The 19,260-nt window shown below is 31.4% G+C and overlaps 1 protein-coding gene across 2 annotated transcripts in view; it reads left to right on the top strand.

The window, feature by feature from the left end:
* LOC143225784 (ankyrin repeat and sterile alpha motif domain-containing protein 1B-like) overlaps window positions 1-19,260 on the top strand; it is a 75,768-nt gene that overhangs the window by 46,071 nt on the left and 10,437 nt on the right. For both annotated transcript variants that reach the window (XM_076455776.1, XM_076455775.1), the window contains exons 9-14: window positions 412-500; window positions 2,465-3,136; window positions 11,970-12,141; window positions 12,959-13,333; window positions 15,764-15,873; window positions 16,499-16,759. In XM_076455776.1, coding sequence (XP_076311891.1) covers window positions 412-500; window positions 2,465-3,136; window positions 11,970-12,141; window positions 12,959-13,333; window positions 15,764-15,873; window positions 16,499-16,759 — 1,679 coding nt within the window. The remainder of the gene's footprint in view (window positions 1-411; window positions 501-2,464; window positions 3,137-11,969; window positions 12,142-12,958; window positions 13,334-15,763; window positions 15,874-16,498; window positions 16,760-19,260) is intronic.

Genomic DNA, 19,260 nt, shown 5'->3' with positions numbered 1-19,260 from the left:
GTATCACATATCACACAGTTCAGATCAGGATCATATCGGTTTCAATAATTATGCAAATATATGTACATAATTAACACTTGCCATCTAATCAAAAGAGGATATCATAATACACCAAATGCAGTTACTTTTCATGTCACTTCACTGTGTTTATAAATTTACAATTGGATATGGTGATAAACACTGTACAATTTTCACCACAAGGTGACAGAATTGGTAGGTAGGGTCTAATTGGAAATTTATATAAAATGAATTAAACATCACTGTAACCTCTGGTTAGAATGTTCCACAGTGACATTGTCTACGAAGTTGATTACAAAGTTTGTTTACAAACTAAAGGGAAATAAAACTGAATTATTTTTTATGTTAATAAATTTAGTGTCTAATATTATAGAAGTCTCAATAATTTTTCAGATTCAAGTGGAGCATTGTCTTCCAGAAGTAGCAGCACAAGCAGTTATGTTCCAATAACACCACAACAGCCATCAACTGGAAAACCCCAGGTATGTAAAACTCACAAGATTTCCACGAGCTTGTGAACTTTGAGCTCTACCATAAATTACTTTGATGGGTATTCCTTGCTGATTCTTGCATCCAATAATCAGTTACTGAAATAAAAGCCTTTACACAGAAACTACACAATAGGCTATCTGTGCTCTGCCCACCTCAGGTATCAAAACTCGGTTTCTAGCTATGTAAATCTGCAGACATACAGCTATTTCTTGGGGGGAGGGGGAGTAAGCAGTGGGAAAAATATAAGAATTATCCCATAAAATTCATATATCTCCAGAATGATGCTTCATCATAAACAAATCAAAATATCAAAGAAAACATACAAAATGAAGCTTTGTAATTTAAAAGAAAATCTTCTAACCAAGCATCATCTAGTTTTTCTCTGTAATTTGAAAAATTTTGGTTTATGTAAATGTGACCAGGTATCTTTATTTTGGCACAAAGCCACACCTTAGGTTATCTGCATTGTTTCCAACATGTGGAAACAAAACCAAGATTATAGAGTTGTAACTGTAAATGTACCTCCCGCTGACCCTTTTGGAGACATGACAAAGATAAACTAATTTAACATTTTTTTTACTAGTACCCCTCTCCATATTCGTGTATTTTATCAACCTGTTTAAAGGACTTTTCTCATATGACCCAATGATGAACAGTGAATCTGAAGGTTTATTTTTCGCATCACATAACCACAAAAACACACTTCATGCACTGTTTGTGCACTGTTATTGTGACAATCATATCTCAGGATCAGGCAAGAGCAGTCAAAGAATGGACAGTAATTGTTATTAGGTAGCTATATTTTTCCTACTCTGTCAGTTTATAAGTAAGAAATGCTCTTTTTTAACATTTATGCGAAAAATCTAACACAGTCAATCCAACTATATTAGAAACTTTATAGGACCATGTTCAGTACAGAAATCATCTGTCAGACAGTATGTTACAGAGTGTAAATGTTTTATACATTTATTGTAACGTTAATAAAATAGTAAAACTTCTGCACGTTTGTTGTATACAATCATATGGAATTATACAATTAAACACCTCTAAGTAGATCAGATTACTGAATAATTAAATTATTCTAACGACCCAGTATAAAAACTTTACTGAAATGTCTGTATTACTGTCACACAGAAGATTTCCAAAAAGACTGTAGTGTGATGTACAGTAAAGAAATGCCCTCTAGAAGCAGTTTTAAGCAAAACTATCTAATGCCATCATTTGTGTTTTTGTTTAGTGAAACGTTCTGTAGTTATGCTAAGAGTAATTGTTATGAAATTTATAATTTGTGATGTGTTTATGATTTCTGGCATGTATTTCTGACTCAGCATGTTATAAAGACTACTGAGTAATTTCGTTTTTAAAGCCATTTAAAATGCACGCTGTCCAGTGATTAACGTGCCAAACTTTAGAGTTGTAATTTAGTGATTCACACACTGTTACCTCCCAAAAAAAAAAAAAAAAAATTGCGCTCAGCAGTTTGTGGCCTTGGGATCATTCATAAGAATGTCGGTCAGATCCCATTATTCGGTTTACCAAGATCTGACGTTCGATGGTGTTGACTAGCTTCTTCCGTCTTGTCTGTCACTTTAAAACTAAAATTTTAGTACAGATAGTCCTCACGTAGCTTTGCCTGAAATCTGACAAGTGAAGAAACCTTTGGCGAAGCCTTCAAGGCGATTAATGTTAATTGTAATCTTGTTTTTATGAACATCATCCCAGGCTTCAAGACAATCAATAGTGCGTGCATATTCAATAGTTTTATTTTTTATAACCACCAGCTAAACCTCTAAGACAATCAGTAGTGTATATATTTATGTTCAGTTGACTTGTTTTTTATAACTGCTAATTAAGTCTCCGAGATCATCAACAGTAGCTATAATTATTATTTTTAGCATTCAGCTAAGTCTCAAAGGTAGTCATTTGATAGTGATTATATTCAGTATTTTTATAGCCTCCAGCTAAACCTCCAAGACGATCAATAGTGACTATATCACCAGGCAGCAGACCCCAGAGTGTTCGTCCAGGTTCATCTTACGAATACCTTTCATTTGTAACAAATACCAACGATCAAGCTCCCCCTCTATGGACAGAAGAAACTTGTGGTAAGGACCAAGTAGTGAAACACATGAGTAGTGGTGAAGAATATGCGGATGTGAAATTTGGGAAAAGTGTCGTAGAAAATCATGAGAAACGGGATATGGTTTCTGCAAACTCTGGTGATAAACAAAAGTTAATTGAGGAAGAATCTGGAAGGACAGAAAGATATCTAAATGGAAATGGCGTGAAGGATTATGAAAGTGACTTTACTGAAATGTCATTTAGCGCTCTTTACGATGATATAGCTAGTGGAAGAGTAACCACATTTGGAACCATTAGAGCCAGTTCTAAAAGTACAACAGCCCTACCCCAAAGCAAGATGTCCACCTCTTCTAACGATACTCTGAGTCGAGAAGATAGTATGTCAGCTAAGCCTAATTTCCTAGACTTTCGAAATAAAAGGGCCACAGTGCATATCCCACTCAGCCCAACTAATTACCATCAACCTCCTACTCCCGATTTTCCACCTCCTTCACCAGCCACTGCTGAGTATGGAATTCTTGAGAAAATACGCCCCCTGAGTCAGGTAATCTATGTTTTCTACATTTCTTTAAACATTCGCTGCATTAGTTTCGTATCTGTATTAAAATAACAAAACTTTACGATAAAGTGAAGTATAAAATTTGAAGCTAATCATTTTTCTGAGATACCTTATTTGTTTGTTACATTTTACAAACGATACATTGTTTTAGAAATATTTAGAACTAAGAAAGTTTGAAATATGTGTTCAAATCACAGAATACATCATACTGACCTTCTCTACTATCTGATGCTTCATGTCGATTGACTCCGTGACTGAACCTGAATTACTTCTTAATGAAAACTATATTTGTTGAGTTTTCTTTTATTCTTACAAACCTAACTTCTTTGCGTATGACACCGTGCATAACAATGAATACAGTTTTCTTGATTTTAGAATAATAAAGTATCAACGTAAAGTTTTTAAGCTGTAACTATTTTCTGATTTCCAATTCTTGTTTTGATGTCATTAGCAGCTTGACTCGTGGATTTATTAGTTAACAAAACACATTGTTAAATAACAACCTTCATTTGTAACTAAAACAATTAATCCTTTCCATCTAGATATCTGACCTAAATATACCTGAGGCAAGTGTACTTCCATGGAACAAGCAGAAATTTTGGTAGAAGATTCGTGTGAGGGGGGGAGGGGTGTTACTCTATATGGGAGTTTCAGTTTATGTTTGAAAGAACGTGTGTGACAGGTTTGCAAGTATCGTATGATTCGAAACAGCTATCATCGAATCTAGTGAGATTATAAATATATATATTTACCCATGCTCATCACTTCCTTCATGTAGAGATACATGGTGCACGTGATAATATTACGTCATGTTTTAATGAAGCTGAGAGATCATACGTATATACAAACATCCTCGATAAAAACACAGATTTTGTGTGTGTACCATATAATGAGTTGTATTTTAGAATTTATTAGCATGTATGTGCATATACTGTTGTCAAACGTACCGTCAAATTACGTAATAGCCCTAATGTCTGAACTCTTCGATTAACCCACCACTCTTACGTTAATCAATTAAAGAACACTTTCACTTGTGGGTTGAAACATACGAGTTTTCGTCAATTAGCATCTTTAGAAATTGTCGAGAAGGAACGTATGATGGTGTAGGGTCATAAACAAATAGTTCTTTAAAATATTTCGTACAATATAATTATCGCTAAACATTATTTTTATAGAAAGTTATAAAGAAATATATTATGGATAGAATTATCACCTGACAGTGTGCTTATAAAATGTTAAATGTTAAAAGAAATGTGCAATTGTATAGTTAATTCTAGTGTTTTACAAATGAACTCACAAGAGTATAAACTCATTATAAGAGTGGCATACTGTTCTTTCAACTTTAACATGATGTGTAAATAACTAAGTTGTAGGTTTAATATATACTAATAACTTCCATTAACATTTGGCCGAGACAGTTAGCTTTTCCTAGCCTCCATATGCCAAATTTTAAAGGAGTCCTTAAGTAACATGAAATACTTTTGAAAACACTTTTATAAAAGAAAGCGTGTTTCAATTTTGACTGCATTCAATCTTTGATGTTAATATTTTCCATTGTGTGTTTTTATGAAAAAAATCCTGATATGATAAACTTACGAAAAAGTTACTTATTATTGAACAGTACAGTGTTTTGTAACAAACCTAATAGTACTGGAGAATACAAGATATTCGCAAAAATAAACAACTCCACTCTAAAAATTTGTTTTCGTCGTTTCACCCTTAAAACTTTCAACCATCATGTACGGGGTTATAATAAGATCATATTTCTAAATGCTTTTTTTTTTGCAACTGTTCTTGCATTCTGAGATGAAAATTTTAAAAAGTTGTTCAAGTAAGTTTAAATTATTTCTGTGCAGAAACTTTAAAGTAACTGAAAACAACCCAATATTTGAAATTTATTTATATTAATTTTCCGATAATTATTACATATTATTATACCACGTATATAATTTATGTCCTTCAGTCACGGCTCAAACCCGAATAGCAAGTTACTTTATCACCTAAACTTTAAACATTGTAATTCGTCGGCATACACGTACCAACAATGAAGCTAAGCCTTGTAGTAATATTCGCACAACTGAAAATAATTTAAAACTATCTCTGTGTGATGTTAAGTTTTTTAGAGAAATTGAACAAATATGTTTTTATTTTGTAACTTTGTGCCTTTTAATTACGTGGTGAGTTGTTTATGAAAATTTTAAACCAATCATTCTAGAAACTCTTAGTGTTTTGTAATACAGTTCCAATATGACTATAGTAATTTTGTTATTATGTTCAATAATTTATTAGTTATTGTAAATTTGTGTTGGTTACTTGTATTATGTTTTTTGTTTGTACGAAGTTTTATTTGATTTGTTATTTTTTGTGTGTGTTTTGCGTTTGTTTCAGCGTAAATTAAGAAACTTGTAGCATATTTTGATCAAACGCATAATTTTACTTCAATGGCAGTATAGGCAGGTGTAAATGATGAATCTCTCGAGACGGCGAGGTGAGTGTTTTATTTATTTTTATTTTCATTGTTTTGGTTTTATTAATTTTATTTATGCAAGTCTCTTGGTCTGTCAGCGATAAGCTTCAAGGCTTACGATACTGAATTCCGCGTTAAACAAAGAAAATAGCCTAATATAAAGCTTTGCGTTAAACAACCAGAAAACATTATATATATAATGGAGAATAAACATAAGCTATTATTTTCCTTAATTTAATTTTTATTTTGTTCATATATTATTTGCTTGTTTTCTGAGCAAGAGTATAGAGGTCGCTTAATATAAATTTTGAAACAAGTTGTCTTTTTGAAGAGTTCCTGTAAAACTATAGTACTGCCGTTTAAGTCAGTATTAACAAAGTTATAAGTCAAGTGTTTATGAGTACCAAGTGATATGTTCTTTTAAGAGAAAAAAAATAGCAACAAGTTTAAGGTCAATAATTAAACATAAAAATGTAATAGGTTTGAAGGTTTCTGACAGTTCCAACCTCATTCCACCCTCAAACGTCTTCATAAAATATAATTTTAACACCGGTAGACAGTCAGTTATTAACATATAAAAAAAAGGCCCTTAAAAGTAGATAAATTATTTCTGCTGAAACAGTTTGAACGAAATGTGGTCATTCTGGTACCTTGTTTCTAATCTGTTGTGTGTTGACCATATATTTTCAAAAAGTTTAAAGACGGCTTGAATGGTATCCAAACCTTGTCAAAACAGTGTACATTTGTTAACATGTTAAACATGTAATAAAGCCTTCTTCATTACTTGTTCGAGCCGTCTACAAATGTTATTGTCTCAAAGTGGATTCTTTGTCATCAGGTATATTTCACAAGTTTCTACTGCATGTCAGTGACAGATTGAATACCGTATAGGACATGTTAATTCATATGCACAAGAAGAGACTACCTTATTTAATATGTTAAATGAATTTTTTTGGTACAAGTTTCTACCACTTGCATAAAATCTCAACATCTTATGTATAAAACCAGTTCAAATTCCAAGAGACTGTACATGGATCTTGCATAACGCAACATCTGTTATTTTGTTCTTGATACTGAATTCATAGTGTATCGATTCTGTGGAGCTGCATTTGACACCGTCAGAGAACTCGCCATATCTCCGTTCATTTGTGTGAATCGATGACAGGTGTTTACAGCGAAAATCCGTGTACCATATCGTTATTTGCTGTCTCTTTATTAAGGTTGGACACGTGTCACCTATTTGCACACCCTAACGGAAATGATGAAACTCGTTACAGTGCTTTTAGTTCTATTCTATAAAGTTCTTTGACGTGTGAAATATATAAAAGTAACTTCCTCCTTAAATTACTTTTTTTCTTTCTATTTATTTATCTGGTGCTACTTATATATGAAACAGTGTGCGTGTGTGAAAGATTTGATTTCAAATGTTAGATCATATAAGCCTGAGTACATCTGATTATAAACGACGTAATCATTACGCTTGTTTGATTTTTGTTTGTTTTTTTGGAATTTCGCACAAAGCTACTCGAGGGCTATCTGTGCTAGCCGTCCCTAATTTAGCAGTGTAAGACTAGAGGGAAGGCAGCTAGTCATCACCACCCACCGCCAACTCTTGGGCTACTCTTTTATCAACGAATAGTAGGATTGACCGTCACATTATACGCCCCCACGGCTGGGAGGGCGAGCATGTTTAGCGCGACGCGGGCGCGAACAATCATTACGCCCACGTCACATAGTATTAATAGCATATATATATATATATATATATAAACCTCTAAATTAATTATACTGTTGTAACTTTCTTTGGGGGGGCATCACTTCTTGTTTCTTAAGTTCTGGATTTATTTATTTTCCCCTACATGAAATTGTATTTTTCTAGACATTATTTTCAAGCCACGGTACAACTTATTCGTAGAAAATACCATATAAATAAATACTGAAAATCAATATGTATTTCAAGCTATAATTTGGACTTAGTGGTATTTTCCGCTGTTGTTAAGTGCATTAGAAGTATTAGGTTGAGGAATAATTCGTGAGCGTTTTTAAATAATTTCATTCAAGCATTACATGCAAGACTATACAATACTTCAATGCATGAACACATTACACCCAAAACATTTATTATGATACTTTATTTCATGTAATACCTAGGTATATAGTATGCATTGTTGTAAACGAAATTGCAAGAAATTAAATGCGAAAAGCAGATGGTGTCGAAAACGCTCGATTTTGTCCACTTGACATTCCATTTAATGAGCTGAAAATGAAAGCAAAAATTAAAGACATGTGAAAATCAAACACACCATCTATTAGAGCAAAAAATTATCTACCAAATGACATGAAATATTTTGCGAAAGCGTTTCATTTATGAATATATTTTTTTAACTTGAAAAAACGCTCACGAATTATTCCTCAACCCAATAGTTTTTTGTGGAAACTTCGAGATTAAATATTATGATTAATGGTGCATAATCAGCTATAAATTGGACCTAGTAGTATTTTCTGCTAATAGAAAACAGATAAGTTGTACTATGACATGAAAATGGCGTGTCTGGGATAATGCAATTTCATGCAGAAGAATAAAAAGCTGTAACTTAGGAAACAAAGAACAAGGCTCCCAATAGAAAATTACACCGGAATAATTAATTTCCAGGATTATTTCTACGGCATGTTAAAACACCAATCTAAAGTTTAATCAATTTATATATCCTGTTGTCTTAAGTACCACCAGCTAAGAATGGTAGTAGATTTCAAGTCCTCCTCCTCAGTGGATATCCATAGTGAACAAAGCACAGATGGCGCTTTGAGCAGCTTTATGCTTAACAATGAGCAAGTTTAGAGCAAGCATAGTGAGAAGTTTGGATACTGGAATGTCATTTTCAGTATAATGTTTTTAGGGGGGGATCCATTAACTTTAGCTTGAAATAACAAACGTATCCACTTGTTGCAATCCTTGTTTAATGATAAAGCTTAGGTCGTGTGACGTGACGTACTTCCGCTGTACGTGCATTTCCTGCAACTTATTTATGGTATTATAGTTTATGTTGTCAGTTCAACCTGAAATAATAAACTCGACTGTTGTACTGTAAACAGAGATAAAAACAAGTCATCACTGTACATTTGCTTTTACCTTTCGACGAATTGAAGACAAACACGAGACAATATCTTACATTTGGTACATGGCAGGTGATACAAAAATATTTTAAAATGTAAAGAGCCTTGCAGGTAAGGACGACATGTTGTTGTTAAGTGTAAAGTTTGGAACACTTTATAGTGTTATTATACATATAAGTATTTTTTTAATATTAAAATAGGACAAGTCTTTGTTTTTAAACGAAAAGCCCGGTTTTTAATTTCTATCCTGTTTATCACAAAAAAATTAGGCTTTGTTCCACTGTATTAAAATACAATAAAAACTAAGCTCCTTTTTTGTACACGAAAAATATTGTTCGATATGGTAAGTGCATTAAAAATAACTTTTCGTGGACACTTCGAGATTAAATATTATGATTAGAAATGTAATATACGTGTTTTGTGGTTTTTTTATAGCAAAGTCACATCAGGCTATCTGCTGAACCCACCGAGGGGAATCGAACCCCTGATTTTAGCGTTGTAAATCCGTAGACATACCGCTGTACTAGGGGGGGTATATGTATTATTCCTTTTATTTGAATTTTTTTTAGGTGTACTCGAAAACATTTTTAAATCGTAAGAGCGTAATATTATAACGACTCCAATCTACATTAGAATTGTCTATCAGCCTAGCTAGTCTGTTTAAAGAATGTCGTGAGCTTGGAACAGGGTTTTTGTTCTTACTTTGCGAATAAATGAGGGACTTAACCCAGTTTTCCATCCTTATGATTTGTTTTTAATTTTCTTTATGATATATTTGATTATAATATGAAATCTTGTTTACTTGTATTAAAAAGTAAGCCCCAAGGTTTTGGATAAACACTGGTGGTAATAAAAGATATTCATTAACTGTGTTCAGAAATGTAGGAAGCAAATTGAAAGTGAAGAGCTCAAGGTTTATTTGAACGAACGAAGCCACAAGAACATTATTACGAAGAGAATTCAGAACTGGCCCTGGAAGCTCTCCAGTTCTGGATTAAATCTTATGCATTCTTCTGCTTTTCCTGGAAGTGATGTTTCTAATTTTAAAGAATTTTAACTGGGACAGATTGAAAAGTGGAGGCAGACTCTACCCCCCGCTTGTGTTTTAGTGGCTAAAATAGTTAATTATAAGGTTGTTTGTTCTCAGTTATATCCCATAGAACCATATTGTATGAATTCTAGTTTCTTCTTTCGTTGTTTTAAAAATATTTTGTGGTTTATGTTTAAACTGCAATTCAGTTGTAACTGTTGGACATTGTTGTTATATATAACTACAGGTAGTCATGGTAATTGTTTTGAGAAATAAACTTTTAACTAGATAAAATAATTTTTGTAGTTAACTCCACCTGGAAAAAAAATACATGTAATTTTCTTAGTTCCGTAATAATGAATCAATACTTTCCATGTACATTTGTAACCAGTTTAGTAGCTGACATTTTCTTCAGATGGTTGGTTGGTTTAGCGTTTTATGGCGCAAAACAACTAGGCTATCTACGCTTCTTCAGATGAAAGGTGTAGGAAATGCAGTAATACAATTATTGCGCCTTTTCGTGTAATTGGAGAATAAAGTTGAGATATACTTTGTAGTCGCAGGATCGATGTGAATAAAGTGATAGATTTCTAAGAGCCGGTTTAGCCAAGTGCTATTCTCTTAGGTGATTGCAGGATTAGACACCTAAAAAAATCAGAAAGTATGACATTTAGATACCTAAAACTTTTACATGGGTGTTAAAATCTTTAAAACCTCACAACATACATAGAAAAACTTGTAGATCTATGTAGGACAGATACTATATTTAAGGAAATAGGTTCAGACCTGTGTAGTTCATATTATGTAGTCAATTAAACTGATAAGGTAGTGGGAAAATTATTGTAATTATTGCTTTATTTCATAATAAACAAGTGGTTTCTAAACGACCTACTTTGTAAATTTTTTACGCGTTTGTCCTGGAATCGTTTTCAAAAAGTAGGCTTAGGGTTAAATATAAAAGTATAGACGTGTGCAAAAATATTAGTAGAAGACTGGCAGTGATAGGGGCACATATAATTCGTTAATATAACTTAGTGTTGTTTCAACAGCTTTTTTAACACTTAATTTATGAGGTATTACCATGAAAAGACAAAAGTAGATTTGTATCTTTAATAACAGAAAGACTTAATAAAAATGTGTGCAATGGACGTGTATACGTGGTAGTCGTAGATTTTCGGATCATGTACAATTTCACTTTCATATTTTTTTATTAATATGTTGTGAAGTTTGCCTTATATTTTTTTCTGGAATTATGTTCCAAAATGTTCACTGTTATATGTCTGTGTCATTCAGGTTCACTATATCTTAAGGTTAATCTGAAAATTCTGAATAAACTGAACCCATACAGTGAAGAAAGATAAGCACATAAGTCAATAATTATCAAAAACAAACTTTATTCACAATTAAGAGTGTATGTCTTTCATTTTACACACTTTATGATCAACTTACACAAACTTTAATTTTTTAACTGGCAGCTGGTATTAAGAGGCTTTATAAAGGCTTCTTTACTGAACAAAGACAGAAAACAGTTTATGTCTGTAAAAAAACAAGGACAAATTCAGCTTAAACTTTGAAATGTGGTATAGCAGAATTCACTAGTGATTGATTCATTGCAAGCAATATTTATAGGGCATTAAAAACCAACTTGTACCACTTTGTATTTGTAACATCCTCTGGGATGGGCTTGACCACATGAGTGAGTGGACACAAACACAGTATCATACACTGCCACATGCAACCTTTACCTGAGTTAAAAAAGGGTACTTAATATGTGATTTCAGCATTCAGTTGATTAAAATGTCATGACTACATGCAGAAAACTATTAAAATTTTAAAAAAATTATGTAAATATATCTAACTAAAGATATGCTCTATACTAGTTATAGAACTAGTTATTAAAAAGTGATTTAATATTTCATTCTCTTGAATTGAGTTAATTTAAGCTTTAGCTGTTTTATTTACTTAAGTTCATTGTAAGTTACATATTACATTTTTAATCATAACGTGTTTAATAACTGAGCAAAACTTGATACAAAACACCATAGTATTTTTGTTTTGTTTTTTCTCCAGAAGGAGTGCTGTTTTTAATGTTAATAACTTTCCTGGACTTTGTACAAAAATTATTGTTACAATTTTTTGTTTAAGTTGCTAATAAACATTGTGTATTTATTAATAAAGTTTTTTTAGAGGTTTGCTGAACTTTTCAGGAATACCAAATCAGTAAACGTGCATCACGTGACATTGCCACACTTACAGATGATGATGAGATATTTGCTACTGTTGACTCCAGAGGTTACATTGAAGTAACTTTACAAACTCGCCATCAATCTGTCTCAACCGACAACATTGAAGAAGTTATTGATGATGATCCATTTGCAGGTAACTGTTTATTTTGTCCACTACTCTTAATTACATTAAGAAGATATTGATGTATTATAATTAAAAATGATTTGATTAATCTGCACTGGTATTTTGAGAATACTTTGATCCACAATTTCGGTTCATTTTCCATATGTAGATTGTATTTAAGACTAATAGTATTTCAGTAGTGATGCTGTTTTTGTTTTTAGTTATCATATATAGTAGGTAGGGATCTATCATTTTATATTAACAATTTCTCATGAAAAACATTTTTTTAAATTTAATATTAACCATTTCATAAAGAAGCACTATATATTCACAAGAATTTGGGAAAATTTAGAAATGTGATGAAATATCTACAGTTTTATCTTTGATTTGATTATTGTACATTACATTGAAGGAAGGTCCTACAAACCACATAACACTGGATTCAGGGAAAAAAAAAACCCTTATTAAAGTACACTGATGTGGTCTCTGGAAGTATAAAAAGCATGTATACAGATATGCCCCTATAGTATGCAAGGGGACTTGAAAAAACCGACAGTATGTAGAGATTTGCATAATCTCGTGTGCATTTGGTTTGCTTTGAGTAATTTGTATATACATATTCACTATTTATAATTAGCATTTGTCTATATTATGATAGTAATATGCTGTTATATTTATATAGAAGAATGGCAAAATAATTGTTGATAGCTAGTTGAACTTGCTTTGAAAATTTTCTGTTATGTAAACAAATACATAATGTAAAGAAGGCATACAGAAAGTAAAATGTAACATATGTCACATTAATTTTTAAATACATCTACCATTAAATATATTTGGTATTTTGTAGGACTCTGTCGTGGTTCAGTGTGTCCTGAGAATTCCAGTGATGATTTTAAAATTTCATTCCATGTAAGGAGCCCCAAGAGACCATCTCCTCCTTCCAGAAAACCACCTATTCCTCGAAAGTCTCAAAACATACATGAAAACATTGGTATTGAAATGGAAGGTATAGAGAAGAGTAGTGTTGTGTCAGAAAGTTCCACTGATGGAAAGATTGATAATCAGAACAGCTTATCTGTAATGAGTCCTTTTGATGAAAATGCTGAATGGGCTGAAATTGCAAATATTATGGCATCTTTTGGAAGTGGAATAGCACAAGAATCGGTCTTTACAAGTGAAATGGAAGAACATTTTACAAATGTTCTATCTTTAGATAATAAAGGTAATCAGCATGTAAGCATCAAACAGACTGAATTACTAATACTGGGTATAACACTCAACTGAAAATGTTAGGAAGCTGAACATGTGACAGTATGCTGAGTCAGGGATACAAAATATATCACAAACAATGAATTACTTAAAAAGACACAATTTACAAAACTTTATTAGGGATCAGTAGAAATCACTATGAGTCTATCTCACGCATAGCCAGTTGTCAGGAAGTTAGAACTACCACAGGCAATTAGCTTTTGTACTTTGCACATATTCCATTTATAAACCTTAACTCAGTACATTGTATGTACATCAAGTGCTCAACCTGTTGCACATATCCATATAAGGAATCACACACACATTATACTTCTGATATAAAGTCACGTGGAATAAGTTCATCTTGAAGAGCGAATGGTATTATAAGCCTAAATACATTATTCTTTAGGTAAATTACTTACATATTAAGAATTTAAGTGCACAACACAATGTAGGCAATTCAAATGAATAGGAAAGTATTCTAAATATAATCACAGTTGATGTGTCATGTGTATAAAGTATTCTTGTTTTATGATGCCAGCATTCCAAACTGATATAATGTAACTATAAACCCTTTCACCCCTTCCCACACAAATCCACATTCTAATCAGGCGTAAGGAATAAATCAAGCGTACTGGGGAGGCTCCATGACAAGAAAAACCAATCCACATCACACAGGGATGCAGTTACATGAGGGAAAAATTTATAACCAGCACCAAAACTGGGAGTGGGTTAAAGTTTAAAATGCATATATACAAATGAAGAAAGACAAAACTTCCAACTTCTAGAGTGATATGAAGAAGAGTTAAGAATCACACTGATCAGATATTACATAACACACACTCAAATAATTTTTACTATCCACCATAATGTCAAGAGTCAAAAGAAATGGATCATATATCTTCAACAGAACTTAATTAAAAAAGAGAAGAAAGAATTTTTAAAGATATGTTATGAAACATTTCAAATTCTACAAATTTCATCATCAGCAACTAGTAAAAGTATACATGTTGGAGATATGTGAACTGTGTACATGCAAGCTGGAAGAGTATTGAAACGTTAAAAAAAAAGTACTGCAGTTTAACAATATATATTTATAGGATTTACAAACAAAAGTTGTTAGGTTTTACATGTATATAAGAAAATATAATTTAAAATAAATTTTAGTGAGAGGTGCTCAAGTTATTATTTCAGAATTAATGCTTGTTCTGCATCAGTAAACTGACTGGTGGAACATGAAGTTACAAATTTGAACAGATGTAGAGTGGTTGGCATTTTCACTGTCTATACAAGTAGGAGAAGGGTAAGTATTATAATTGGTTTGCTATGCGTCACACACCTATATACATGTTCAGAGGCACATTTTTAATTAGCATAAGATTTTGATAATACAGGTGGCCTTATAGTCACCACAAGTATATTTGTATATGAGCTATGAATGTAGACAAATGGAAGGACTGTTCTTTGTTTTAAACTTGTTAATTGAAAAAAACAAGTCCAATTTGTGAATAAAAAGTTAAATTTTGAAACTGGGTTCTAACAACAATGATTTGTTTGTCTGAGAGAGGGAGGTTAACAATTTACAGAAATTTTGAGGCAGTGGAAAGTTTCTTAGCAGGTACAGTTGTATTTCTCAGGAATGTTTAAATACTCTAAAGACAACACTTATAAATGATTAGATAAATCAAATAATGTTTAAACAACCTTTAAGTTAGCAACCTTTAAGTACTTTAAACAGTTATAGATAATTTGCCAGCAAAGATAAAAGTGATACATATAATAAAGAAATGAACATTGAATTTTGTTAAAAGCATTAATTTTTACATATATTTATATATGTTCATGTGAAAGTTTTACTATAACTTTTATGATTAGGAACTTGTCTCCATTTCTTTTATATTAATATTTACAATAAAAAGGTAATGTTCACTTATTGCTGTTGCATGGTAGTTTTGTTGTCAGTTTGGGGCAACAATTTTGCTTTTTGATGAGATTTATAACCTAATTGGAATTTAAAATAAAATATTGTGTAATACTTTAGGAATTGTAATAACAGTCACAAGGTTTATTTTATGCACTTTGAATGAAGTCAATTCACATTAATTTAAGATTTTATTTAGAATGTTAAGCCATTTTAAAACTATGGGTTTGTGTTACTTATGCTGAGATTTTGTTCACCAGTACCTTAATGTACTTTGTAGTGTAATAAAATCCTAAAGTTTGGAAAGATACCTAAGCCATTCTTCATAGTTGTAACAGGTAGAAATTGTTGTTTTTAAAGAATAAACCTACACAGAGTTTATGAGTGAAGTGAAACATGAAAAATAGCTGTCTTTTTAATATTTGGACTTAAATCGTTATTCCTATCAAATAAATATGTCTTTTATTTTTGGGATTGCAAAAGCATCAGAAATAAAGAAATTCAAAACTGTGGAGGAGTGGCTGACATATCTTGGACTGTCTTATTATGAAAATCTTTTCATCAGTAATGGGTTTGACGACATGGAGTTTATGGTAAGTTTAAAAGCTTTTCTGTATTAATTCAGTTAGTTTCTTTAAAGTTGAAATTTCATCCATACATAAATTTGATATTTAAAATCTGCTCAGGAATTGGAATGTATGTGAAATATTGTATTTTTATATAGAAAATAACATACTGTAAATTACTTAACTAGCTCTATACTTTATTACAGACATTATATGGCCAAAAAAGTATAGATTTTCAGCTTTTATGTTTTGTCTGTCTTACCTTCTCATTTATGTATAACATAAAAAAGACCAAACTATGTTAAATACTTTATAAGTTTTCTGTCACTTATTTATTTTGATAAGTGGTAGGCTGTGCAAGTTACCGGTTTTTGACTGTAATTGAAAAATTATTTTTCATCTAATTTAGCATTTATGAGTTAATTACAAAAAAGGTTTCTCTGGTGGAAATAACACTAATTTATTGTAATGTATAAAGTATATTTTAGTTGGAAACACAGTTTCTTGTTTTAAATTATATTTATACTACTAATTTTAGATTAAAATGGCAGTTTCTAGATTTAAAATGCATTTTATAACAAAATATGATCATGGCAACCTTTAAGTGAGATAAAAATGGATTTTAATCACATATTCTTGTAATTTATTGTAGGGAGGAAACATTGTAGAGGATCGAGACCTTAAGAATATTGGCATTTCTAATAAAGAAGAAAGAGAGAGAATTTTAAAGTATTGTAAAATGTTACAATCTATTCAGTCAATTGGAAAAGATAAAGAAAGGATAAGGATATCTGAATCAGTAAAACAATGGTTAAAATCTTTACATCTTGAAGTGTATTACGATATTCTACAGAAGAATGGCTACACAGATATGGAAAGAGTGTTGAAGATCTCTGTAGTTGAACTAAATATGGTACTACTCCTATCTTAGAAAGATTTAACAATCCAAATTAAGTAATTATTTTATCATAAATGTATTTGCTTGAAACTAGCCAAATTTCTATCAAATTAAAGTTATTTTAAATTTAATTGGGTGAAAAACAATTGATGGAATTCTTCAAGTATTGATTGAAGAAGAAAAGAAAGGTCTTAAAATAATCAATAATAAAATATATATTTCTTCACTTTAGTTATTACCTTTTATTGTCTGGTTTACCTAAACAGAATTATCTTGTTAATGTATTAACAGAATTTAGACAGTCTGTATTTATCTAGAAAATGAACTTTCCATACTGGTGAAGTTTTTATTTCAACAATTCTTTATCATAAAAATGAGTGGAATATTATTATTTTGAAAGTAGGCAAACAGCATTCTATCATACATCAATTCTTTGTGGTATTAAATATAATAAACCATTTTACATAACACAGATTTTTTTTTTTGTTCAATTAGACCCAGACTTATAAAAGAGAAAAAAAATTGTTAAAATTTTTGTTTAAGATAAAACTTAAGTTGATTTTTTTAGGAACTGAATTATTTAATTTCTTATAGTAACCTTTCAACTTCCAAAATCTCTGACCTAAATAAAATCACAAGGGCATTTGCTGATTATTTCACTATTTTACTGTTTTAATTTCAAGTTGAAAAAGTCTCAGCTTAGTGAATAGTCCCTTATGTTACTCCTTGTAATGAATATATTATTCTGTACTAACTAAAAATGATATAAATGCCAGTATTAAGATTCTAGATAAAAAAAAACAAAGATAGCATCAATTTTACACTAGGCAGGTTTTAATTTTAACAGCACTCAGACAAAGCATCCAGGATTTGAACTGTATGGCATCCTTAATATATATATATGACATAATTCCAAACAATGAGCTAAACTATTTTTAGAATGTTCAGGTTGAACTAAAACTCCATGTAAAGTTTTATGAAAAAATTTGCAGATTTAGTGACACTGTCATGGGTTTTTAACTGTATTAAACTTAGACAATGTACATGTGGTGTTGTTGATTACCCTCTTGACTAAGATCAGGCACAGTTTGTTGTGTTCTTAGCAGTTTATTTTTAAAGTAGATATGAAGACCTTGATGTCAGTAGGATAATTCTCACCACCTCGATTATTGGTAATCTACCATTTTCAGTGCAACTTACTTACGGTAATGCTGAACAGATTATACTGTAATTCTAGATAAAACTTCAATTGACAGAGGTTCCATCTAACTGTTTAAAAAGTTTGTTCTCCAATCTTCAATCTCTCTTTAAATGTCATTGACTAATGTAGCACTGGAAGTATAACTTTTCTCTGGATACATTTCTTTGACAGAGCTTGTTACATACCGTTGGCAATTGAAAGTAGTCTTGTATCATCAGATTTCTCACAAATGTCATTTCCAGTTATATTCATAAGACCATCCAGATGTCCTGGGAATCCTTTAGAATGTCCATAAAATCCTTTATACAGTCATGCAGAACACAACCAATAAATTGTTTTTGTAAAGGGCACTGAAACTTGCCTTCCATCAAGCTTATTTGTTTCAAAAGTTTGAGTCACTGTGTATTTGATACCATATAACTGCTGAATTGAATAAACATCATTACTGTGCCCTCTTGGAGTACTACAACAAACCTTGAATGTCTTGCTTTCACACATTAGTTCTTGGACAAACTGCATCAATTCTTCAGTGTTATAATATTCCAGAGATCCTTAAAAGCATTTGTAGGCATGTCACCTTCATTATTCTTCAAAGGAATAGTGTAATCAGTCATTTCTTTTTTCTTTCTTTGTGCCTCTATTTTTCTCTGTCGATTTACCACTTGCTCTTCATGCCATTTTGATCTCTGGGTTTAAACCATTACATTCACACTAACATCGAGGGCATTTTCCTCAATGTATGCACTTTGTACTTACAAGCCATTTCCTTCTTTTCCTGTATTAGCATTGTCTTATCAATACAAGACCATTACACTTACACACTGGATGTTGATGGTGTGTTTTGTAGTCAACCATGAATCTATTTTTCATGAAGGTGTGGCAATCACCTGCTTTTTGTCCAATCAGGTTTCAGTAAAAGTGTTAACCAGTAAACAAATGATGATCCAAAAATTAGGTTCTGCAAAATCCTGGATGCCTAGATTGTGGAAGCACTGGTAATAATTATATTTTTGCCCATAGTATCAAGACATCATCAGGTAAATATTACAATAATAAAAAAAAAAGATGTGTAAAATATCAGCATAAGAATAAGTAAAAACAAAGGAACCTCAAAATTGCTTTTAGTAATATAAAAATTATGTTTAGTTTATTATCTGAAATAATTTAATCATTTTGCTAAGATGATTAGTTTTTATATAGCATCTCTGTATACCAGTGTATCTGTTTCAGGAACATTAACATAGTTTTAAATTTTACTGATCTGATGATTCTAATACTAGTACTACTATCAGTAGCTTCCAGTTCTGGAGAATAA

Source organism: Tachypleus tridentatus, chromosome 9 (genome assembly GCF_004210375.1).
Source record: "Tachypleus tridentatus isolate NWPU-2018 chromosome 9, ASM421037v1, whole genome shotgun sequence".
Classification (NCBI taxonomy): Eukaryota; Metazoa; Arthropoda; class Merostomata; order Xiphosura; family Limulidae; genus Tachypleus; species Tachypleus tridentatus.
Note: the sequence above shows the minus strand (reverse complement) of the source record. Positions and strands in the feature narration are given on the sequence as shown.